The 26,591-nt window shown below is 40.5% G+C and overlaps 1 protein-coding gene across 3 annotated transcripts in view; it reads right to left on the bottom strand.

The window, feature by feature from the left end:
* SLC24A4 (solute carrier family 24 member 4) overlaps nt 1-11,433 on the bottom strand; it is a 95,376-nt gene extending 83,943 nt beyond the window's left edge. For all 3 annotated transcript variants that reach the window (XM_005149512.3, XM_031049370.2, XM_031049371.2), the window contains exons 1-2: nt 11,136-11,433; nt 8,594-8,704 (exon numbers count right to left, since the gene is read on the bottom strand). In XM_005149512.3, coding sequence (XP_005149569.1) covers nt 8,594-8,704; nt 11,136-11,292 — 268 coding nt within the window. In that variant the 5' untranslated portion in view covers nt 11,293-11,433. The remainder of the gene's footprint in view (nt 1-8,593; nt 8,705-11,135) is intronic.
* Nucleotides 11,434-26,591: the final 15,158 nt, after the last annotated feature.

Consider the following 26,591-nt stretch of genomic DNA (forward strand, 5'->3'; position numbering starts at 1 on the left):
CCTGAGAGTATTTTTAAATCAGTCATTCTGACCCTCTAACACTGAGGCTCAGGAGGGTCTGGTTTTGGTGAAGCTTTCTAAATTGCTTTATATTTAGATGGTGCCATTAGCACAATCTCTGAAAATGCTCTTTGTTGATACCCAAACCATTAAAAAAAAGAAAAAAAAAAAAGAAAAAGCAAACCCCCAAAACACACACAAAAAACCCACATCCCCCCCCAAACCCTAAAAAAAAAATTAAAAATTTGATATAAATTGTCAATGCTTCCAATTTTATGTGCCGAAGACAAGGCTAAAATGTGGCCCCTTTTTAACTTAAGCCCTTTTTAGAGATTCATTTTGCTTTTGATTCTAGATTCTTTGCCCAACTAAAACCAAACTTCTCACCGCATATTGATTTTTCACACCTTTTATCACTTTCTCTATTACTTCCCAGGGCCTGCCTCCTTACCCTGCTATTCCCAGGATTCTCCCATGGTTCATTATCCAAATTTAGCCTTCCTTTACTCATATCTTTATGTCACTTTCACCTCTCCTTCAACTCTATGCTCCATGACTAGACAATCTAAGTGTTTCTACCACCCAATTCCAAACCCAAGTTTTCTCTATCCTTCTTGCAGCTTCTGGTGGCCATTTTCTAGCTCCAGGTGGTTTCCACAATCTACTTTCCTGCAGCCCAATTACGTGCTTGTCCATTTTTGCCCAAATACTCCACACTGGTGGTCCAAGTTATAGACTGACAAGATACTGGTAGCGCAGAGACAAAGTAATGAATGCAGTGTTTTAACATCTTTAGAACAATCCAGTACCTCATAAAGACTCTGTCCTAGGCTGACCCTAAAAGTATGAATTATTGCTCACAATGATTTACAATGCCTTTTCAACCCACTTCTTACAACATAAAGTGAGGCATGATAACAACTGTTCATGATACAAGACAGCAGCATTTTCTGTCTCAAATGCAGCACGTGGTGACACATCACAGACAATAAAGTAGAAACCAAGGAGTGAAAATGAAATTGCCATGGATAAGGATGGCAGTTTCATTTTATACCAACAGCACAATTTTCTGAGTGAAAAAATGGAGCAGCTTTCCACACAAAAAAGTCTATCTGTATGGTCATACTAGTGAATAACAGATCTAAATACACACATCCCACATTAACGGCAATACCATGGAGACCTGCATGCCCAAGTCTCATTAACTTTGATTTCGAAATCTTTGATTCAGGATTTCAGGTATGTCCGAAGTGAAATGTAATTCATTGAGTTTCCATACCAGATCACAGGAAAACTCAAGTTGGATGGAGACTCAGAAAATCATATTAGCATAAACTTCTGGTCAAACAGTCTTTGCAGGAGCCTAGGTCAAGACTCAAGTATCTGGATTTGATTTTTTGAACTGGTGGTGTTTAGTCTGGAGAAGAGGAGGCTCAGGAGAGACCTTATCACTCTCTACAACTACCTGAATGGAGGTTGTAGTGAGGTGGTGGGGTTGGTCACTTCTCCCAAGTAACAAGTAACAGGACAAGAAGAAATGGCCTTAAGTTGTGCCAGGGGAGGTTTAGACTGGATATTAGGAAAAAGTTCTTTACAGAGACAGTGATCAGGCATTGGCACAGGCTGCCCAGGGAAGCGGTGGAATCACAATCCCTGGAAATGTTCAAAAACTGTGCAGATGGGGCTCCCAGCAATATGGTTTAGTGGTGTTCTTGGCAGACCTGGGTAATGGCTGGACTTGATTTTGAATGTTTTTTCCAGCCTGGTTGATTCTATGACTCTACCACATACTTCCTTTTTGACCTCAGGTCACTGATTCACACAGCTGCTGTCTCCCTGCCTTGTCCGCAGTCACAGAAAAAGAAATGTTGTACTGTTAGTAAATTAACATTTGAGAAATGTTTAGGTAATATGGTTTGAAATACAGGCAATTGGGCATCTAAATACTAGAGCTGGGCTAATATGGGAAACTAGCACTCCAGAGCATTCAACCTGAGTGTTTTGCTCCATTCAGAGAAAGTAACTGCCTGTTTCCACAGATGTTAAATTCAGTTCTGAGGCTGCCACATTTTAGAAATTCTGATTATTGTTTCAAGCCTGCTTCTTGGTTTCACAGCAAAGACTTGGCTCGTGAAAGTCCTTATCCACTGTGTGCTTCAACTGGACCAAAACAGACTGTAAATAAATTTGAGTCATATGAAATACAGATTATATTAAGCAACATTTTGTTAGGTTTACAATTATACAGTAATATATTAAATGGGATTTTTGTTTCCTTTGCCCTGTTGACTACATCTCTAAATCGCATTTTAGTCAGGCATTTATTTATTGTGTGTTAAACTACTTCCTGCAAACTTGGTACCCAGACCTGGGGAAATGGATAAATTACCCTGGAGTTCGTTTTCTGTTCTCAGTTCTCCAGGGGATGCCACTGGCATGTTGAGCCTAAGCAGAGAGAGATGTTTGTCTCATTTCTTTCTACTATTTTGGATGCCAGTATTCATACGCTCCTAGAAAGTGAACAGCTCAGAGAGAAGCTTAGCTATTTTTTAAATTCTAGCTTCAGACAAAGCACATTTCCTAAACAGGTTATTAAAAAAAAAAAACAACAAACTAAAAGACAAAACCCCACATTTCACAGTTATCTTCAATGACATCTATCTGCCAACTCTTTTAATACCCACATCAATAAGCCAGGCAAAGAGTGCCAGAATTTCAAGCTAAATCTGAGTGAAAATTCTGTTTAGAAGATCTTGGGAGCCAGACAAGTAATGCTTGCCATTAAAAGTTTGTAATTTGCCCTCAACTAGCTCACTAGAAGTGGTTTCAAAGCATCACACATCTGTCTCCCCCTGGAAACAGAAACCATCCAAGTGAGATCACAATCAATGAAGTTTACCATTCAGCAGCATCTACAGATAAGACAAGAGCAAGTCCAGAGACATCAGTGCTGGGGGAACACACAGACAGGGATGTAAGACACACGTTGTTTTGGAACAACCACCCAAAACAGATAAAACCCCACAAGCATATGACAAGTGGCTGTGGAAATAAGGTACATGCTAGCTGGTTAATAAGTCTTTCCATTAAATAAATACATGCATCTGTGCATATATGAAAATGTGCCCTCTCACTGGACACTGCACCTATGTATTAAAACAACTGGAAAGTTTTTTCTTAAACCTTTCCTCTTTTTCATTTCCTTTTAGGCCAACACAAGAATAGGATATCTAAGGCAAGTAAATTCCCTGTTTGACAGAATAAGACATTGGAGTAAAGAAACATTTTAAATCAAAATGTACACTTTATCAATAAGTAAATCATACTGCAACAGTTGCACATTTTATATGCATCAAGGCAAAGAGCAAGTCTAACTAAAAGTCTAGTGAGGAATATTTGAAAATAATACACTTATTGTCTGTATTACCTCAATAAGACCATAGTCTTTCTGTGCTAGGTGCTGTATAAATGCATAGAAAGAGAACCTGCACGTCACACTGAGCTCACAAATTTAGACTGTTCCTAAAACAAAGGGCAACAGTAAAATCATTAATACCACCTTCTTAAAAGTGGGGCTCCAGAGTATTTATCCCTGCTACAAAATTGAAGTTTGATCTCATGAGCACACTGTTTAGAATACGTAAGATCACACTGTTTAAAGCAGATTTACATCAGCACAAAATGACATTACACCAGCAACAGAAGTATGTTTAAATTAACATTCATTACACAAAGTTTATGATCTTATATATTTAGGTGTTTATAAGGTTTAATGCAAAAAAAAAAAAAAGGATACACCAGTGCAACATACTGAGAAAGAATCATTTAACTAAGCACTACATTTGTTAAATAACACTGATGGAAATCAATGCTTCCTATAGTATAGGATTCCTATAGTTCTTGTACAAACATACAAGAAATAGCTTTTTCTATCCTTTTGGAAAATTACTTTGAAGGGTTAGTCCAGATTTCCTTAGTCAGCGAGAACACCATCATCGATTTTTGTAGGAAAAGTAACAGGCTTTTGTGCTCTCCATAGTATGTTAACAAAACTGTCCAAGACTTTTGGAGTTTCTCTACAATGCATCACATCCTACACTGAGTGTCCAAGGTTATAAATAACAGTTTAAAATATACACAAATTTAATGACTTCTGATCCTGACTCAGAGCTCAGTTTTACACATGCTGCTGGGAAACACACTTTATTTCACCATAGAGGACTGATGTTTTCTTCTCTCACTGCAAAACGAAGCGTTGCTACAATGTACCTTTTAATTCTAAAGTGAAAAGGCAGCATGGCTCAGAAACAAATGCTAACCACTGCCCTTTCCCACAACCCACAAATTTCCTTACCCACCAATAACAATGGGAAAAGTATACTTGAACCAAATTTAAAGCTATTTAAAAAATCAATGTAGCTTATCAACTATCCATGGTTGACAAACCAGTGGACAGAAAACTCCACCAACTCCTTCAGCCTCAAGGCAGGTCAATGACTAGTGTCAGAGGATTAACAGAAATATATTCCAATACACTTCTAATTCACAGCAAGTAGTTTAAATATTCTCTGCACTGCATATAGGGATTACTTCACAATATTCTCAACAGGAAGGATTCCAGATCAGTTGCTTTAACAGCTTAACACAACCCAGAATCACATGGTTAGGAGCATCACACCACCCAGTCACCCTAGCTTGTAATTGCTCTGGAAATGTTAGTCAGGAGGACATGGAGTCATGGGAACAGTTTGAAACAAGAGGCGAGCCATTGGAGCAGAGAAGCTATAAATCAGACTTGCTGGGCAGATGGCACTGCAAGCTAGTGAGCTGGTGGCAGATGGAAGTGAGAGCTTGGATAAGGCAAAAAAATTGGTTGCAAACTAATGAGATATGTTAGCTACAGACAGCTACTCTCCCTTTCCGACTGCTCTGCTTTAAGTGAGGGTCAGATCAACCTCGCCTCCCTCAGAATTTAACCCAGGAAAAGTATCAGACCCACAAAGAACAGGTAGTCTGGTTTTCCTCAGAGGGGCATCCACAGCAGCCATCCGGAGAAATACTCAATTCAAAAGAAGCAGAAGATTCACAATTCATAAATCCCAGAGTGTTGTGAAATTTTTGAAGTCCAGAGCCTCCTACATACAACCTGTGAGTCCTCTAGCCTGGCTCCAGAGCAATATAAAGGCATATCTTTTCATGGCAGAGGAGCTTCCAAGGAAGGGGAAGTTTCAAGTCAGGAAGGATCTTTAACAGAAAAATGCTACACATGTTAACTTGGTGAGGATTTTGTCTCAGTCCAGGCTAGAACTGAGGTTGACTTGATGCTCACAAATGTTCCACTACCTCCTGCAGCTGACCTACAGTTCCTTTGATGCTGTTATGAGATAGATAGAAACTGTAACTCCTTAAGACTGCAGGATAGTTGCTGTCAAAAAAAACATGTAGTACCTCTTAAGATATGCATGAGTATCAGTCACTCTAACCTCCAAGTGTAGAAAACCTTTTTTCCCCTAGTTTTTTATACACACACACATTCCTTTCCTTTGTCAGGGCCTCAGGATTCTTTTCTAAAGCAGCATTGCCAAGTCTTCAAAGCTTTTTCTGTTCTGATTCAATGGCCCTAGAAGCATTAAGAATGTCTCCAGAAGAACACAATACAAAATGATCTACTCTGTAAATGAGAATCTCGGGCAGTATAGGCTACATGAGCTTCTAGTACATAGAGCTTCCACAAGCTTTTAGTATTACTTCTAGAAGCCTATGGAATTTTTTCCCCAAAATATACGACCAACGGTAAGCCCTTCTTACCACTGTCATGAACTGCAAGGATCTCATGGTTTTGCAAACTTCTGTAGCTGCAGTTCCTGACAACTGGGGATATTTTTTTATTTGTATGTAAGTAGAATAAAGGAGGTGAAGTGGTAAATTAACTCTGGTGAAAGCCTTTGGGAAAAGGGAAGCTGCAGATTTGCGTGGGAAGCTCATAAAGAATGCGCACAGCAATAGCACTGCAATGACAGAAAGGATTAATAGGCTCTCAGTAAGAACTTGCATTTCCCAAGGTACTCGGAAGTTCTTGTATCCTAAACATACATAGGAAAACATCCACATAACATAAGAAAACTGCTATATACTATATACATACACATGCATTTGCAGGGCCCCTAGTGCTTAAGGAAGATGCTGAATTACATAGGCAAGAATTAATACATCTCAAAGGCCCCTACAGAGACCACTGTATTCATGCAACATCTATACATATTAACTATCTGTTCTTAAGATTTAAAAGAAAGACCAGAAATAATCCAGACATTTAAAGTGCTTGACAGCACATTCCTAAGGTTTTCAGTACACTGGGATAAGCGCATGACTGAAAGCTTTCCAACTGAAAATCCACACTTACAAATTTTCTATGCTACCTTTATCAAGTCTCTTGACCTTTGCTGGGACTGCTTTCTCCAGATGAAGTCACGGGGTTACACAAGCCATATTCCCATAGAGATGAACTATGCTACTTGCTTCTTTTTGATAAGTTTTTAGGTCATTACAGGGTAAATCTCAACCTCTCACTACCAGATAATTGGTTTGGGAAGCAAACTGACCCTCACCCCAAAAAAAACCAAATCTACAGAAGTTGTTACTGAGCAGTAACAACCATGGGTTCACAAAGACCCTTTCCTGTCCAATAAACATCAATTTCAGACATTTCAGATGCTCCCTTTAGTTGCAACTATCTTACATCTAGCCAATCTTATAGCATCTAAGTCACTCCTTCAGCTGCACAAGATACACATAGATAAGCTGTACGTAACTGTAGAATAACAGGATGTTACTAAAAAAAATGCTACAATTGCATCCTGTGGCATATTTGATTTATAAAATTGTGTTTTAACAGAAGAAAACATCTTTAAAAACGAAGGGTAATTCCAGCACCGTGAACAGGAACCATTAATTTAATGCAAGTCTCGTTATATTTTTCTTAAGACCTCAGCATCCTGAGGCATATTTGGGCTAGTCATGTCCACTGCTCGTGGTTATAGACAAAACTGCACAACAGCCTGAATTTCAGAACACGTATCAAAATGATCCAAACTGGATTTATTTTAACTGTTCTTCAATTATTCTTACAACTCTATAGGAACAGAGGTGAGCTATTTGTTCTAAACATCTGGAGAAGTTAGCACTGCTCCTGTATTCCAGTTTACACATAAGCATATATTTTCCCTTGGCAGTTTTATCAATAATTGCTAAAAAGTTCTCATTCATCCTAAATGAAAATCCCTATCAAGAACTTTGATGGGCATATTTCTGATGAAGCTTCTACGATTCTGTGGCCTTTGTTGGCTTGTGCTGCAAAGTATGTGTTCAGAATTATCACAATGACGCATTCAATCATATTTTCTCCACGTATGTGGAGAAAAATGAAAGAGGAGTGGGAAAGAATAGTGTTTTCTGACTATTAATCAAGAATAGTTATGTTTCAAAAATGCCATTTCTGTCTTCTTTCTTGTCTATGAACAACTCCAACAGACAAATCAAGAGCATCATAAGGTTACAGATGCAGACGGCAGCAAGCTAATCCACAAAGTTCTTAACAGAAGCACAGAGAAGCTCTTGGATGATACAGTTAAAGCTTTTGGACCTACTTTGTGCAGTCATGTTCCAGCCCTCCCTCAGAAACGCTTAAGCACACTTGTGATCCTCAGTCTACACAACACATACCTGAGGGAGGCATACTGCTCTAAACTCTTCCAGTGCCTGGGGCTGACAGTATTCCAGAATTCACGCTGTCATTGTTTGGAAAATGGCACAGACTCTGCTGTCATCAAAAGTTGATCAAAAAGTCACATTAAAAAAAAAAATATCTGAACTTCAAATTATTTGGCTAGTCCCACTGGCAAAACACCTCATCTCCCACACACCGTAAACCACAGAGAGGCATGAAGAAAGAGGAAATACATATTGGAAAGACAGATGGGAAGATGAAGGCATTATGGACTAACACTGATATTAAAATGCATCATCTATCCCTGCCCTCAATCAATTACTACTGCCTGGCCAGGACAGATATCCTGAAGTAAAATGGATTCCAATGTTTACATATTACTTACCTCATCATTCCCCCTCCACACAATATAAATTTCCACTCTCAAAACATAGTTTAACATTAAACTAGCAAAATATGCTTAAATGTATAATGGTAATGAACACAAATTACTGTGCTCAGATGGTATCTCAAACACTGCATGTTCAGCCATGCAGATTCAAGAAGAGTACACCTCTCATTACCAGTGCAGTATAAACAGCAATAAACATCCTTCTTGCAAAAGAAACAAAATTAGAAAAATCGAATTGTCAGCACAAGTCTCACTGACCCCAAAACATTCTTGTATTCATACATTAATTTTTACCTTTGATAAAGTCATGGCATTATAAAGCAGAATAAATCTTAGTTCTACACAGAACAGTCCTGCCTTTTTTTAAATTCTATACTTTCATGTTTACCCTAACAGATCTCTGCAGCTGGGTCATGGCAGCACTACACAATACATTTCAAGAGCTTATGTGACATTGCAAAGTCTTCCCGTCTTACCTGGTTCTGTACAGTTCTTTTCTTCATGTGTCCCATTAGGAGATGCCATCAACCTTCTATTCCTCCATATTTCTGACAAAACGCGTCTGTCTGCAGTCGGTGATTCTTGGCCTACATTAAACAGAAAGAGGCTATGCTCACTGTCACTAATTTTTTCCTGCATCATCTTAACTGGACGATATGCTCCAACTAGCAAGGGCAGAGCATCCGTATGTTAGTCTAGCAACATCAAAGTGCAACCAGGGCAAACGCTAACACACATACGCAAGGTGCTCCTAGTTCCAAAGGGTGAAACTAGCTATTGCGGGTGCAGTATTAGAGCTGTTATCATGTTCTGGTTATCAGAATACTTGGCTGTGACCCACAACAGGAACACACTCTGGAGCAAGAAAATGCTGAAACCTGCACCTGTGACACTCAACATGTAGCACTTCCTATAGATGAAACCAGTCCAGCTATGCTGACAGGAGCAACAGTCACGCTTCCATTTAGTCATCTGCACTTGCACATATTAAATTACATTACTGATTTCTCAAAAAATAAAAATGAAGATGGACATGTTCCAGATACATTTTGGTTTAGTCTAAATTCTAGGGGATGATCTTTTCCATGTTTGGGTATACTTGATAATATCAGTCTCTGCATAACTTGTCAAAGAAAACTGAAAATAAACCCCCTCAAGTCTTAAGAAACACAAACTTCTTTGGTAGTCAATGGAGCTTTTGCTTTAACTTGTATTCCAGAAGCTTTCTCAGTGGAATATGCTGAATAGAGTACAGAAGAAGCACTTGTGATAATGCAGGGTATGCAATTATAATAATCAAGGGAAGAATAGAACCTCTTAATTAAATCACTTCCAACTCAACCTTATCCATTTCAAATGAACATATTGTAGTAACAAAAATCCTTCCACAGCTGATCTTAACATTTATATTCAATGCTTGTGCTAAGAGTATCTCTTAAAAATAAAAAAATAAATAAAAAATCTAGCTTGGAAGTTAGCCTGACTGGAGTATTTGCTAAAATATTCCAAGCCACAATTATAAGAAACAGAGAGAACAGATGGTCAGTGTTTATGGATACAATATACCGTAAATTAGCCAGCTGAAAAAAATACCCCAAACTACCTGATGCAGCATACCATCAGAAATTAGGTTATGAGGGATTTAGCTGATAACCCAGAAGATTAAAAACTTTCATTAGTCATGACATTTTTCATATAAACCTAGAGAAGTTCTGGAAAACTGTTATCTGCTACCAAAAAAAAAAAAAAACTAAAACCAAACCCTTTCAAACTACATAAACATAATCATGCCCCAAGCACTTGCTTTCAAGAAACTGTAAGTTTATGAAAATAAATAGCTTGTGCAAGAAGAAGGAAAAAAAATAGAAGAGGCACAGGCATGACAAACAGTTCTAAATAAAGAAAGCAACAGTATACTATAAAACCACAATTAAAAAGTTCTAAGACGAGCAATATGCTAATATGGTCTAACACACTGAGTTCTTATATGGATGGCTTGTTGCCATCCTAGATATAACTCAAACAACGCAGGCAATAATTTGAGCACAAGAGCATGAGAAAGTATGATAAATTCCATCAGATTTTTTTTCCCTAAAGCACACATTTTAATCTCAGCTCTATTTTAAGCAGATGACCTACTCCTAATTCTGCTAAAAATGTTGAATTTTTTACATTAAATGTGGACATGGGATCTGAGCTTAGCTCGACTTTGTTCTCAAACCCTCAAGGACTGCTGGCAGCCCTACCTAGAGACCCATCCATGTGCTGTCCCAGCAACCTTAGACTCTGTACTTGAGGGATGCAGGAAGAGGGCCTGAAGCTGCACGCTTTGAGCCAAAACTGTGACAGCAGGCAGGAAAAACAATAACAACAATAAAAGAATGACAATGATTTAGTCAATTACAAATGCATCAGTTTACCAACAAGGCATGTATTTGCACAAAGAAAGCAAGAGACTTTCCCTATAAAACATAAGATTAGCACTGTTTCTTTCCTAAAAATACCTAATTTTCTGTCAAATTCACACTGTAATTTGGGGAGGGAAGAGGCGTTAGAGGGAAAAGATAGTGAAAAGAGGCAGTTGTAGCTGATGAAGGTTTACAACCTAAAAATGAAAATGAAAGGGGGCTTGAAGTTGCAGAGGGGACCACAACCGGCTGGAGAGGACCCAGTTCCGATACAGCGGGGAAACTACTTGAGGGCCGCTTCCAGACACTCAGCTGTTCCGTGATTCCCCTCAGCTTCCAGCCCCGAAGCCCCCCCGAACGTCACGGCAGGCTCGGGGCTCGGTAGTTCTTGGCACCAGGCGCTGCCTCTTGTTGCCGGGACCTCGGCCATACACCTGCCCGGCACAGGGGTCTCTCCTGAGGAGCCCGCACTGCTTCCCGGCCTCGCCCGCCCGATCACGGGGCTACATCCACTGAGAAACTCAAAGTGGGAACAGCCACGGCCGCCTGTCCCCGCCAAGCCTCCGGAACCCTGCCGGGGTCCGCTGCTCCCGCCGCCACAGCCACTCACCCAACCTAGAGAGCAGGCTGGACATGCACCAGGCGAAGAAGAGGATGGCGCAGATGAAGCCCAGCTGCTGCAGCAACATCTCCCGCCTCTTGCGAACTTTCCTCAGCATAAGCAGCATGGTTTTCGGGGGGGCGAGCGGCGTCTCGTCCAGCTCCATGGGAGCAAGCGCGGTGCGCCGAGGGGGCGGCCAGTCGGTCGGTCGCAGAGTGGGGATCACTCTCGGCGGCTTCGCGCGGACGGCTCCATATCGGGAGGGCTGCAGCGCGGGGAGAAGCCGATGCCCGACGCCTCAGGTCGGCAGCAGTGAAGCAGAGGCAGGTGGCGGCGGGCGGGGGTGCGGGGGGGCCGGCGGCGCCACAGCGGAGAGGGGGGAGGGCGAGGCGTCGTTCTCAAGGGCCGGGCTGAGCCCTGCGCCCCACGCGCGCCATGGCTGGCGGCGGAGGAACCAGCGCGGCGGGGGCCCGCACTCCTGTTGCCGCCCCACCGCGTGCCGCGGGCTGCGAGTCAGCGCTGAGGGACGGCGGCATCCATGCGGCTCCCTGCCCGCCCGGCCAAGTATGAAGTTTATCCCTTTCCCTCCTCCCTCCCGCCGCCAGCCGCTGGTGGGCGTAACAGCCACCGCCGCGGCAGCAGTAACCAGCCCCGAGGTACTCAGCTCGGCGCCGAGCGGCCGCTTAGCCCCCGAGGGCAGCCGTTCCCCACAGCGCCCAGCCCGGCCCCCTTCTCCCCGCCTCTCTCCCGCAACTTTCAGGGTGCTCCTCCGGCACCCATGGCAACGCGCATGTACCCTTCCCCCACCACTGGGGGAGCGGAATTAACTGACCAAATTAATTCTTTCCCCCAAACGGCGTGGAAGTACCTGCTCTCGGTGTCGTGTTTGACGGGGAGTGGCGGGTGCTGTGGCGCTTGAGGTGCGTTGGGCCGAGGTGCGTTGGAGGGACGGGCCAGGCCGGGTGTCGGTGGCACCTGGGTTCTTCTGCCTGCCCTTAGGAGATTGGTGTCAGGTGGACTTCCATGGCGTGGGGGAAACGGTACTGCCCCGGTCTCCGCTGTATGTAGCTTACACTGTAACGAACGTGTGGACCCCTTTTGTTAAACAGTGGTTAGTTCCAGACTGTCCCAAAACAGCTTTATTTTTATTTTTTATCTAAAATTTATATTCATGTTAATTAAGTGATTACTGTTAGACAATGAGAACAGCTCTGGGGACTTTGCCAACAGCACTGGTTCTGTATTCCTTTCAGGTATCCAGAAATACCATGTGTGTCAGGGAGCCTGTATAGTGAAAACAAGTTTAACTCATCTGATTTTTTGATACAGCATTTGATTTACAATGAAAGGCCTTTCAGGCAATTTCCTCTGGATCTCCATCCTTATACTTAAGAGCATACAACACTTTGTACCTGGCATTGTTTCTAATGGTATTATAATACAAATATCCCAGCCTACAAAAGCAAATGTTCAGAAATAAAATACTACTAATCCTCAGTGTTATCCCATCTTTATGCAAATATGGGGAGTTTGTTATGTTTCTGAATTATATCTGCTATAGTGAGATGCAGTCGTTCAGTGCTCAGAGTGGTTTGGTACACACTGTATGTGGAATTGCTCTAGCTTTGTGCTGGAGGCTGCCAGGTTGTCCCACCTACAAAAGGGAGTAAAAATCTGGAGAACCAAAGAGAAGCAGTCATGTTAACTTTGTTGCTTTTTTGCATGCACATAGCTACAGGAATCTGTGTGCCTTAAATGTGCAAGATCCAGGGGCACCTAGGCTCAGATGGGCCTTTGACATTCTGATTTAAGTTAAAGCAGGAAAATAACTGCATGTTAGAAGAATGGCACTAAGATATGCCCCGGTCTCCTCTCTTATTCCTTTTATAGCTGCTAAGAGAGGAAAAGTAACTCTGAAATCTCTTGCCTACTACAAAAAAAAAGGTAGTTGAGAAGATTACAAGTCAGTTTATGTCCCTTTATTTCTCTCCATGGCCACATAGGAAATCTCACATACAGAATGATGGAAGCCATCCCTGACCAAAAGAACTTACACGCTAATTAGATGCAGAGGCATGGGAGGCTGGATAAAGGCAGCTGAAGCTCTTTAGATCAGGACCATTATTTATAGCAGACTGCGTTTTTTCGTTGAAGACCTTTAAAGCTCTAGTCAAGTGCTATGTCAGTAGAGATGCCACTGCACAGTTAGATGTCGTGCATACCATGTCAGCTTTCATAATGCCTGGGAGCTAATTCTTCATGTGGCTTTTTATCACCTCTTCTCTGGGGCTACAGCCTCCCCTTCCATTCAGAGTGCAATGCAAAGATCCTTGTTCTGTGTTTAACAAGAGTTATGGTGCTGACATGACTGTAGTTATCTGTATGAATAATTTATCTAGCAATTATGACACTAGGAGGGATAGCAGAGATTTGTTGGTTTTTTTCCAGTATCCACTTGCCACATGTTTATAATCTTCTTCTGATAAGTCTGATCAGGGCCATGGTTTCAGAGAGTCTTTCCTGGTAGCTGCATCTCTCCCAACAGTTGATGGAGGTTGCTTGTGATTTGTGTATTTACCACATTTATTCTCTTACTTGCTCTTCACATTGAAGACATTTTTGAAGCTATGGCATTCCTGATCTGAAGAGTTACTGATATCATGACATGCAACACAAGTTTGTCTGGAATTCAGGTTAAATTGGGTCCGGAGATGAGGCTGTCATTCATAGATGTTCCATACTGGTGTCTATAGGTTGTTTACAAAGAGACAGAGAAATTGAAGCATTGTTACAGGTCCAGAGTTTCACATATGAGAGATTTTCATTAATTCTTTCAGGTCCTATGAACATCACATGGATCAAACCAAAGCACATGGTTAGTTGCAGGAATGCAAGTATAATATTGCCTTTTTTGACATACTTTTTGTGCTTTTTGGGGCTGTTCAAACGTTATCTGTTTTAGAGGTAACAGTGGCTATAGAAACCCTGGAGCCATCCCTGTGAGGAACTGAAAGCGAGAAAATGAAACCAAAAAAGTGAAGAGATCTTTTGTGAATCCCTTACACAGAAGAAATCTGCTACCCATGAAAGCAGTTCTCAGCAGTTCTCAGATTGTGTCTCTTCCTCTGTGTAATGAGGCACAAATGAGGCAGATCAAAGTTCAAAGAGCACTAATCTCCTAATCATACAAGCTTCTGATTAGCATTTTTGATCATGCTGGTGATCACAGGGTAGCCTCAAAATTGTCCTTAAATACTGAATTTCCAGAATAGAATTCAGAAACACTTTTATTTCAGTATTTCCTGTGAAATGCCAGGTAACTGTGTAGGATGCCTCCAAGGGGAGTTGGTGGCGCTGCAGAATTTAGCTCCAGTTTCGTCTCCCCCACCAGCTTGCAAGACCTGCATCTGGAGGATCTATTGGAGCACATGCAAGACATCTACATGGGGGTCACTGCTGGGAATGATGTCCCAGCACTTTCTTCTGATTTGAGACATCCATGCTGTGCATGAAGGAGTGGTGATGCAATATCAGAGGAAAAAAAAAAAATCAAATTGCTTTCTGCATAAGGCAGCACTACATTAATTTACATTCATTTTTTGAATATGAAATTATTGCTATCTTACTGCAACCAAAACAACTGTATATAAATTCAATGGGTATTTCCTTAATAGTCTCAAAAAAAAAAGAAAAACAAAAAAAAAAACATGACACATGGTTTTCTGAGTGACGTGTTCACAGTGAGCGGTCTGGTGATGATCCGCATATTCTCTGTTTTCATTATCATCATAAAATGTTTTCTGATTTAGTTCTAGGAATCCTCCTGAAAAAAAAAACATTTTAGAAATTTGAGGTATTTGGGAAATATCATCAAAACAAGGTGTAGAGGAAGAAAATATTTAACAGTACTTGTCTTAAAACCAGACACAAGAAACAATTCTTCTTTTGTATGACTGTGCTTATCTTTGTGATAATTTAACTTTTTTGTATATCCCATGCTAAAATGTCTCACCAGGAACACCGACTAATGCTAGCTTCATCTAGCATTGCCAAATTTGTTTTTCATCTCAAGCACAGTTAGTATCTTGAACTGAGTAACAGCCAAAAGGCTTTGAATTAAGGAAGTGTCTCACAGGAGGTCCATGAAAGCAGCTCATCTGAGAAGAAAATAATGACACTTCTGAGAGACAAAAGAGAAGTACAATGTTTGGATTAATTCTCTGTGGCAGCCCCTGAAAGGAACAGGAAAAGCAGCAGCAGCACAACAGGATAACTGGAAACTGAGACCCTGTTAGTTGGCCATAAGGACTGTTCCAGTACAGAAGAGCTGAGAGTGCATCAGCTGAGAAGCCCAGAGGATTAAGAGGTGATCCTTTGTGACAGTCACCCAACCAGACCTAGGAGCCTGGTCAAGTCCAACTTCTCCAATTGATATACCCAGCATCCAGTCTCAATCCTACTGTCTGCAAGGTCAAGAAATGATATCAAAGAAAAGCCAGTGATGTTCCCTCAGAAAAGACCAGAAAATCTTCCATAAGCCATAAAAGCTCAACTGAGAGGAAAGATGTTGGCAAGGGAAGAGACTGGGATCCTGCTTGTGCTGTCTAGCCAAGGGAGTTTGTATGAGGGAGCTAGGGAGGGAGCCTTAGATTGGTGCTGTCCTGTTTGTTAAGAAGGGGACAATGCTGTGCTTAGTTAGGACCTGGTCCCTGGGGAAGGGGCTCTCATAAATACTACTTGAAAATATAAGTTTGCAGAAGGCATGGCAACACTTAAGTGTTGAGCTGTAATTCAGGCCACCATATGTCCTTAGGTATATACCCAGGTGGCTCTTTACGTATTGATGAAAGGCGCTTTGCGGAACCATACTTGAAATTTAGAAAGCAGATCCACTGTTGGCATCAGTATTGAGGTTTTTATCAAAGTCTCTGTGATGTGTAAACTATGAACTTGGAGCAGTAAATTTACAGAGAAACTCCAGCTGTAGGACCCATCAAAGGACCTATCCTTGTGCCAAGATCCTCAATCTTTCTGCTCATTTTCAGATTTTTATCTCCTGTCCATTTGCCAGTTCCAGTGGACAGTTGCCAGCTGTGTTATCATATTGTATTTTTGTATGCTTCAAAGGCAGAAGTTTGCCTTTATTTTTGCCTTTATTTGAGTTATTTTTGTAGTTTATCTCAGACCTTTGTTTTGCTTCCAACACTATAAATAACCCTGAACCGGAATTTAAATGCTGAGAAGTCAGTCTTGCACTGTAATATGGAACCACATCTTCCTTCAGCTTACCCAGCTCTCCCCTTGTGTTTTATATCTTGCAGTCTTCCTACTGCTGATTTCTCTTTGACAATCTTGGGTGATGCTTTCTATTTCTGATGAGTATTTGTGGTACACACCACATTCAACACCTAGCTAGCAGCCACACACTCACCTAGACCCTACTTGGGAGTTTAACAATAGTCACTTAACAATAATGCAATTCTCCCACAGTATGCAGGAATGCTACAAGCAAGAGTTTCTCATATCCTCATGCCATAAACAATCTCACATAAGCCCAAGGAGGGCGTCAGCCTGCTACATGTCATTTTCTTGCTACGCAATAAGAATAAAATGTACCAACCAGATCTTGACTCTTGATGTGATCTACTTTAAGCAACAAGACAGTAAGATCATTTGACTCCTGGTGTCCCACATGTGCTGTTAACACATTTTAATTTATGTGCATTGGCTCTATTCATTCTATAAGTCCATTAAAATATCCTCTTGATGGACAGAATGAGAGACATTGTGTGTATCAGTAGGATTCAGTGTGTTCTTCTGCCCATAAGTTTTCAATCAATATCTACCTAAGAAAGGGAGTTTGTTAGAAAAACCTCAGTATTTGTCTCCTTGAATAGTATTGTCTAAGCCCTCCAAATTCATAACCACATCTATGTTTAACACCCACTAGATTTCTCAGGGATATAGGCATCTGTTTAAATGCTTGCCAGATTTGAAGAACTCATGCACATGCATTAAGCCGCACTGAAATGGGGGTTAAATTACAGGGTCTCTGTTGCATAGCATATCCTCCCCTGCACACGTACCATTTCTGTCTTTCTCAGTTTCTCAAGCTTGCTATCTCCACTGAATCCCAGCATCAGCTGATTTTTTTGGGTTTACATTTTGCCAGAGATTTTCTATTCCACTCTGCACTCACTGCCACTTTCGCTTCTGCTTACTTCTCTGCTTCTGCTATTCTTTGTACTCCACATGACTTTGTTCTGCACTTCTTGATCTTCTAGGCCCAGTGTAAATGCTTCATTTGTTGCACTCTCTGTAAACAGAATTGCTTCCTCCTCTTCAAATCTCCCTTTAAATCTACACATGGGTTTGAGCTTAGTATTGACTCTAAGCCCTATTCCCAGAGGCTTGGGGATATTTGACTGTGCTTACCCATAACAGTGAGGAATGAGGTTAGCTGACATGACTCTGAACATGAGGGGTTCTGGCTGGTCAAGGCTCAGCAAGTTAACTGCAGCACTCTTCCATCACTATACAACAACCTTTGTTTGTTCTCCATAATCTTGTTCCTCTCCCAGATAAAGAAACTAAATTCAGTTCTGTAAAATGCTCTCCATCTGTTTTCTTCTGGAAAGTTTTTGTATGTCTGTGAAAGAAGTGAAATTCGAAACAGCTACTGAGGAGATATTTTCACACACCTCAATCAACCTCACTTCTGTTCAGCATTCATACCTACTGGGATCTTTTTCTAAAACCCTTTGCTAGTCCCTCAGAATGGGAAGGATCATTAACTAAGCAAAAATTGATTCATTACAATGAGAAAGTTTTTCAACAGCAATGTGTTGTTAGCCCAAACCACAGGCTGCTGTGATCTTTCAAATACACAGGAGGGAACTGTAAAGAATTTTCATGCACAAAAAAACCTCAGATGATGTCAGTGCTTGAAAGACTGAAGGCCAAAGAGGTTTAGTGAAAGTCCTGTCGGGGTAGCAGAGGGAGATTCAACAGGGCAGCTCCTTTCCTTCATTAGATTAGTCCATCAAAATCATTAAGAAAAGAACAGGCACTCATCCTTTGTGATTGTGGAAAAAAACAAACTACAGACTCCAAACACTATGTAAACAAGTTCAGAAATGTATGTCCTGGCAACTGATGTCCTTGAAACAACAATATTGAAAAGGTGAGAACTGTCTTTATTCAGAGACTTGTAGAACATATGCTTGAGGGAACCCAGAGAGGTCATCCTGTTCACTCCCTTTTTCTAAGGCAGTATTAGCTCTCCCTAATGTTGAGTGGGCTTGCTCTGAAACTTAATAACCATCTTGATGCTGAAATTGCTGTTTGACTGCCTATCAAAGCTTTTAAAATAAAATGATGGTGAATAACATTAAGAAAATTTACACCTCCTACTTTGGCTGGCATCTTTTTTTAACACCGTTAGTGAGAGAAGCTTGGAGAATTCTGGGAATTTCCCCCCTCATCTGACCACAGATTTTTCAAACAAAAATTTGTTCTATTGAAAACCTATCATATTAAGCTAAAAGGAACCATAGCTATCAATCAGAGATGGGGAAGAACATTCTTAGCATTTATTTCTGTGAAGTTAGTAGAAATTATGTTCCTTTATTGACAGTAGGAAGAAAGCAACCTTGGCCTAGGAAGATATATTCAGCATATAAAATAATGTAAAATGATAGTTTAGAGGGAATGGCAATCAGGGAAATCAAGTGAGCAGGAAAAGTGCTCAATGGAGTGTTTTGTATGAGGAAGTCAGATCGTTTATTTCATTGCTGTTTCATGTTGTATCCTGTGGAACGGATAAGAAAGGAGGGTTAATTGCTCCCCATTATGATCAGATAAAAGAGAGGAGAACAGATGGTTGGTTCAGAGTCCAGGTTCAGAACAGCAAAGGAAAAAGTGTTTTTCTGAGGAGGTATTTAAGGGAAGGAAGGGAGAGCTTTGGTACACAAGAGCAGGGAGATGGTTCTAAGCAAGTGGGCTAGGCACAGCCACCTCTGGGAACTGTCAAAAGGGAACCTTAATCAAAGTGGATCAGAAAGGCGAGTTTAACAACCTAAATTGAGGAAATGAGCAAACCTACATCCACTTTGAACACCAGCTCATCTGCTGTGATTTTGAAAAGGGCCAGTGTAGCAGGAGTGAGAAACATCACTGTAGCTGCAGTACTTTAAGAAGAACATTCTCCATAAAAGCTCCCTTTGAGTTTACAAAAACTGCCACTTCCCCAGCAAAGCCTCCTCCAAACCTAGATAACTGATGTTTGTTACTGTTAATGAAAGGCCACAGTCAATGCAAACCTTGGTGTATTTTCAGGCACTGGCAGGAACATTTTCTATGGTTATTTCCATGTTAACTTCCTAACAGACTTCACAGTAAAATACTAAGACAATTAGTAATTATTGCCAATTTTAACAAGAAATGTTATCACTGGCAAATAATAAATACAGAAGTCCTGCAAATTAACTTCTTTGCTTTTCCTAACTCCTTGCAGAGGTTTGCAGAAGGCTACTTCAGCTAACCTTGGTCATAAGCATGCTCCGCTGCCTCTCAACATCAGAATAGCCCAGGTTCAGCACAGCTCCTCTGAGCTGGCTGCTCTTTTCAGCTTGCAGTAGGAGAACAGCAAAGGTAATGCTACCCCACAGTCAAATTTAATAGCAGCTATTGTGGGTGTCACCTACCTGTCATGTCTGACTCACCCCACCATCTTTTTGTTGTTTTCATTTAAATATTTAAACACTCAAATATTCCATCGACTTTACATTTCACCTCCTCAGAAAGAAGCAATGTTTCAATGGTGTTACCATGGAAACAATGGAGTGAGGAGGCAGCTAAACATGAAAGAAAGTCATCCAACAGTAAATCCAGAGACATGCTTTAGGGTAACTTAAAATTAAAAAAAAAAGTATAATTAATTGGGCTGCTGCTGAGCATGTGTTTGTGCTTACTGCTTTCTTATAAGTGACAAGAGGCCACCTTTTTGCCTGTGATGAGAAAATCAGAATTTTCAGTACCTAAGGTCCTTTTTGACACAAGAGGTATGATGACCACTTTTGGAGCAGACCACCAGCATTAGTTATCAACAGTGGCAGCCAACTGAAATGGCATTGTTAAGGGTCAGCGACACCAACTTCCTCAAACGAATCAATCCCTACTGACGGCAGTGGGCTATGAGCCCTGGAGAGTTGTGATCCGAGACATTTGCAAAGTTTAGTCAGAGTACAGGAAAAAGATTAGCATGAGTAGAAGTAAAAGTGCTGCTGGATGTGGCAAGTCTCTTCCAATTATGCAAATGAATACACAGAGTCATTCTGCTCAGAAGTGGGAATTAAATTATCCTTGTGGATAAATACCTTTGTCAGTCTGTCACCATATATCCTGAAATACCATAATTACCTCTCCCAGGCATAAGAAGAAACAACTCGTGGCTTTTGCCTGTGCTCACATCATAATATGATTTCCTGCAACTTTACATAGCCTTGGCTTTACTGAAGTATGTGTTGCCTGTAGTGAAGGTAGCAAAGGAAAATCCAGTGCTTCAACTATGTATCAGGCAAGAAAAGCTCAAAATAAATACCTTTAATGAAGATCATATTCACTTCATGCATTGGCAAATTGACCACAGAAACACTTAATACATTTAAATATGCCATACAGAATGTTCTGTTCAGAACAGAGTCAGAAACGGAACATTAGAGACTAGAGCTTTAGTTACTCTTTATAACTCTTTAGATGATGCTTAAAATCACAGTAGTTTCACTTGTGGGCAAAGGAAGGGTTCTGAGTGATGTCTAAAACCTCTCCCTAATGATGGAAAACATCTCGATTATTAAAAGAAGAATCATTCCTACCATCAGTGGCCACTAGAAAACTTTTGTCATTGTTGAGTGGCAGAGTGGGATACATCTTCAGCAAACTGACAGCTCTGGTGTGACTGGTGAGCACCTGGCTGTTGGTGCCGACGGCAGCTGACAGTACCCATTCCACCACTGCCCTTCTCAGGAAGGATGCCCAACACCTGCTCAAAGGGTCATGCTTGTTAACAACTGAGTTTTTTACTGACTCAGTTTCTCAGGAGTCTTTCTCCTTGGAACAATGTTTTTCTTCTTGCATCCACAAGGAGATGAAAGCATTACAGGTGGAGCTTCTAGTTTGGAGATTTGACCATCTACTCTGTAGCTAAACAGCTACCACTGCATATTAGAAGTACCTTGGGAAGACGGTGGGCAAGCCAGATCCTACAAGCCTGAAGCACTGATTTAACCATGCACTATTGAGAGTGCTTTCCTCCTGGAGGGATGGGCGGAGAGTCGAATAGTAAATAATATCCACATAGCCTGCAATTTACTGTGAGGGAGCATGAGGGGACTGGTCTACTGAGGCTTGAGACACTGGTGGGACCTTGCTACCAGCAAACACCAGGGAGCAGATCCTACCCATACCCTACCCTTGGGAGCACATGGAAGAGAACCACCAGGCCAATTCACAATTCAGCCAATTCAGCATCAGGGCATCAGACAGATTGTAATTGGTCATCACAAAATATAGTTAGCCCACAGCTTTTGAAGAAAGATAGTTTATATCATTCTCTACACACACACACACACACAATATATCAAGTCTCTTCTAATTAACATAACAGTACAGCTAAATAAATGTTTATCTGGAGCAAACTGATCTGCTGTCCATTTCACAGTCATGTAAAAAAAGTACCAAGTTGCATTTAGCCCTGTGACTGATGAATCTCACAGAATTCATTATGCTGTTGGCATTGACTGTGCAAAGGAAAAGAAGAGATGGGTTGTGGTTTATGCCATTTGTTTTTCTCACTGTTGGAGATCTATCATACTTTTCCTGCACAAGTTATCAAGATGGTTGATATTGCTGGAAATAAATCAGATCATTGAGGTGAACGTTACATAGCAAACGATTGTGTCACTGAGCTGTATTTCCTATCTTAGCCTTCCAAACTCTGCCAAATAAAGTAAATTAATTAATTAATTAATAAAGGACAAGTATTCTGGAAGATTTAACTAGGCTTAAAATTTGATTTTCAGCTTTAAAATTAACCCTAATTTTTAGTTATATATGAAGGAAAACCACAAAATCTCCACAAGTTTAGCTGTGACTTTGTTGTGAAAATCGAGTGAAAGGGCACAGCTTTGGCTTTGTTGGTTTTGTCCCCCCAGAACAGAAGTTTCCAGAGAAAGTCTGCCTCCTGCTTTCCTTCTGCTCAGTGCTTGGCATGGCTACCCCTCCATGTGCTGCGGTAACTACCATGGCAGACGTCCTGTTGTGCCACCTGCTTGAGGTGGGAATGCAGCAACCCCCAGTCTTCGGGATTTGCACTGCTGCACAGTTTGTGGTGGATAGGAAGCAGACAAGCACATACACTGCTGCTCTTTCTTGAATGTTTATGTCAAGTACCCTTCCTGAATGAAGACCCATTTCGTCTCTTGTCTGAAAAATCTCTTTACCCTTCTATTTTCTGTGTTTCTCTCTGAGTTGCTGCTCACTGACTCCAGTGGACCCTGGACCATGTCCTAAGAGAAGAAAAATCTTTTAGCTCATTGTCAAGCTGATCATCCAGAAAAGAAACACTTAAAGTCACTCACAGAATAATAATTATGCCCAGAGTCTGATACCTTTTTTCCCTCGTTTCAACAGGCAGATGAACTAATTAATGTGAATTGACTTATGTGAAACCCAGACTGGGTTTTGCTGTCACTGACACAGTGTTCCTGGCTCAGAGCTTTGTGGAGGGGATTACCCTGAGTTACTTGTGACCAACAGACTGAGCATTGGTATACTCACCAGTGATTTTCAAATGCCGGCTTACTACAGGTAAGTATCCTAGCTGCTATTTTTCTTACTTACAGTCTGATAAAAAAGCAGTAAGAAGAAAATCATTACTACATGATCCAAAACACTGAAAAACTTTTCTTTGTCTTGGTAAAATATCTGGCTAAGTATGAATACTTAAGACTTTTCTGGTGAACTCAAAGGTGCTAAAGCATCATGAAACTTTTAAAAATCTAGTGCTATTTAGCAAGTAAAACATTTTACAGTCTCAGACTTTACTGAGAAGTGGGCTTAGAGGGCAGGGAGATAAAATGTTTTAGCTCTAGCTCAACTGTACTTTTGAACTTCTCAGTCATATCTGTTTTGATACCTGAGGAATTTTAAGGAAGTGAAATCAAATGTCTGTCTGATTTTAGGTGCTGTGCAATATTTATTCTGAAGGCTCATGCATCTTCTTTCAATCTTGAATTATTTACAACATGCACACACTCTCATGTCTCAAGAGATCACTCTATAACTCTATCAAGTAAAATGAAGGTAATTTGCACATTGTAAATATATGTGTGTGTGTGTGCATGTGGAGGCTTAGTAAGAATTAGTATCAATTGACCATCCATCCATGCTAAGGACTGAAAAATGTAAATTATTAAAAATAGGGAGAGATTTTGGAGGTGGAAACAAATAAAAAACCCAGCTAGTCCAGGACGTATTGTGAGCACCAGTTAGTACTGGAGGTTGCAAAAGAAGATTGATGAAATTGATTTTCATCAAGAAGGATTGTTCTTAATGCCAGATAGCTGGAGATTAGTTTAAGTCCTGAAACTTGGAGGAGTTTGGTCCTTCAGTAGGGCTTTTTTTTGTTTCTTTACAATAACAAAGGTATAAACATCTAATTTCCAACATCTTATTTTGCTTTGCTGGCCTAGGCCTGCTATATAAAAAAAAAATCAAAATAAAACCGAACAGTAGCTTTAAACAGATGCATGAGTTTCTGAAACAATATCAATTCTCTGCTTCTCCAAAAGTGACTTTACACTATGAATTCCAGTAGGAATTAAAGAAATCTGTCCTAAGAAAGATACAAAGAGAACAAAAGCTGTATTCTGCAGAATTCACATGGGAGTCAGAGTAGCTGACATGGCTGATGTTTTATGTTGGTCCATATCATCACATACACAGAGCCTCATACCATAAAAAGCTCTCATAAACCAGCAAAACACTGGAACTCTGAATGGTTCCCAATCTCATATTACAAATTTTTTGAAGAACATAAAAACTGAGAATTCGTCAGTTCATCAACTGTTCCAGCTCTCAGAATCTGAATGCTACTCCTATTGTTCAATGCACCAGTAACTGTGATCAGGACCCTGACAAGGTTATGAGTAAAACAGGGCACAGAACCTGAACCAGCACCTAGACAAATCAATAGGATTTTTTTTTCTTAAGAAGAATCAGATCTTTTCCTTACACCATAGCAAGACGTAACAAAGAGATAACAATGAAGAAAAGAATAAGAGTAATAAATGAATTATGCTCAATCATCATTATTCAACGATTCATCATAGTAATTCCACAAAGAATAGCTGCTTTGTATCCATTTGGAAACTGCTGTCTGCAGAGAAGCTGAAAGAGATGAAAGGAAAAACTCAGCAAACCACAGTTGATCTTAACAACTGTGATGGATCCAGGCCCCTGAACTAACCATCTGATTAGATAAGCTTGTACAAAGGGCAGCATAAAAAATCAAAGATAATTTGCCTCACCAAGTCTTCCCAGTGCTCTGTCTGAGCATTTTTGAGGCTTGTATAACAAGTCTATTTCAGGGAAGTGAAAATTAAGGAAAACAACTGTAGAGCCCTGGCAACAAATTTCTGGGTAATAATGCGGTATTAAAATTTGATTTTTTTATTTGGAGAAAGCCCAGTAAAACCAATAGTGTGTGGAAAGAAGCTGCAGACGTTCAGTCCCTTTGTGTATCTAGAAATTCCCAAAATAAAGAGGTTTTCCATATCTGCAGAAAAAGATACTGCTTATTTATACAATAGATTTCCCTATGCACAACTGCAATGCTGTTTTGTATTTTATCTAAGAAAGCAAAAGTTTAATAAAGGTAATATTTCAGAAATAAAGAAATAGAAATCACATTGAGATAATCTTAGCTATAAATACAGAACCCAAAACAGCTGCTACAGAGCTTACACAATTGGGATAGAAAGTCATATAATCCTGGCAAAGTTAGAGGAAAAAACGTGCTTAAATCAAACAGTGGTATCACTGCAGCCAGTATTGAGAATGACTTACAAAATGGATTGAATTTTTTCATGCAAAAAGAGAGTAACAAAGAACTAACTAGGACACTTACAACACAACTGTGTGTGTTAGAAGAAGCCTCAAAGGAAAGGTAACAATTCCCCTGAAAACTGGACCTCATTTATAGGATATGCCACTAATTAACTCAGCAACTACAATGTATGTGTAACACGACTTTCCAAGTCACACCTGTATGAACAGTAAGGCAGAAGAAAATGCATTTTGTATGCATATCAGTTTGTTACATTTCTCCATTCCAGCAGGAATTATTAAAAGAACAGAAAGAGAAACATATATTTTAAGACCCCTAGAAAATCATCAGCATGCACCAATGTGCTCAGTAGTGCAGAAAAACCTGTAACAATCCTTTAATTGCCATGGCACACCACGCAAGTTAACCTTTTGTATTCACATGCTGACTACCAGGCAGTAGGTGATACGTGTTTGTCTACGTAGGTCCATGGAAATATGAGTTGTATGATTACAAAGTGAGAACAGTGTACCATCTGTCTATCTAATACTATCCGTGTGGCAAGCACATCACTATTTTAAGCCTCAAACTCCTCAGTACCAAGAAGACAGAAGACAAGTGGTGCCATCATATCGTAGTTATATTTGTGGTGTGTGTACATTTTGCCTGAAAATCCAAAACTAGTAGACAAAAATATTCAGAGAGTTATCACCATACTGGTGCTTTAGACTTTTCACTACACCAGATGATACTTCATTATCCCACAAAGAGCTAAATTGTTACCTAAAACTGGCATATTTGCAAAATGCAAAATGCATTCTTGTCTGTCTCTCTGAAATTGAGTTAAGGAAGGCACACCACTAAGAAGACCAGGCCAGGGGCTAAATGTCACATGTCTAAGAACCCAGGCAAATACCCAGATCAGCTGGCACCAAACCATATGCTGGGTTGCTAAGAGCAGCCAGTGCCCAGAGGCAGCAAAGGAACATCCCCACGCACCGTAGTCAGGAATGGTAGTTACTAGAATGTAAATGGCAAAACTAAACATGAAGATCATGTCTGTGAAACAAGTTATATATGAGTTAATAAATTTATGTAGAAATCATTCCATGAATGTGTATCAGGAGGCACATTCTGTAACCATACATATGTGTATCTGATAAGAAAAAGTGATGAGTTAACTAAGCTCTGACTTCCCTTAGCAACAGAGAATATTTTCCTCTCGGTTTAGAGCAGTAGTTTGTTCATGCTTTATTTACCATACAGTTTTCCAAAGAAGTTACTTGTTGCAAGAGTGTATCTCCAGGAACTGCAGGAAATCCCTTGCACCTGGTCCTGCCTCTGCAGTTCTGATTTGA

The sequence above is a fragment of the Melopsittacus undulatus genome, chromosome 4 (assembly GCF_012275295.1).
Source record: "Melopsittacus undulatus isolate bMelUnd1 chromosome 4, bMelUnd1.mat.Z, whole genome shotgun sequence".
Lineage (NCBI taxonomy): Eukaryota > Metazoa > Chordata > Aves > Psittaciformes > Psittaculidae > Melopsittacus > Melopsittacus undulatus.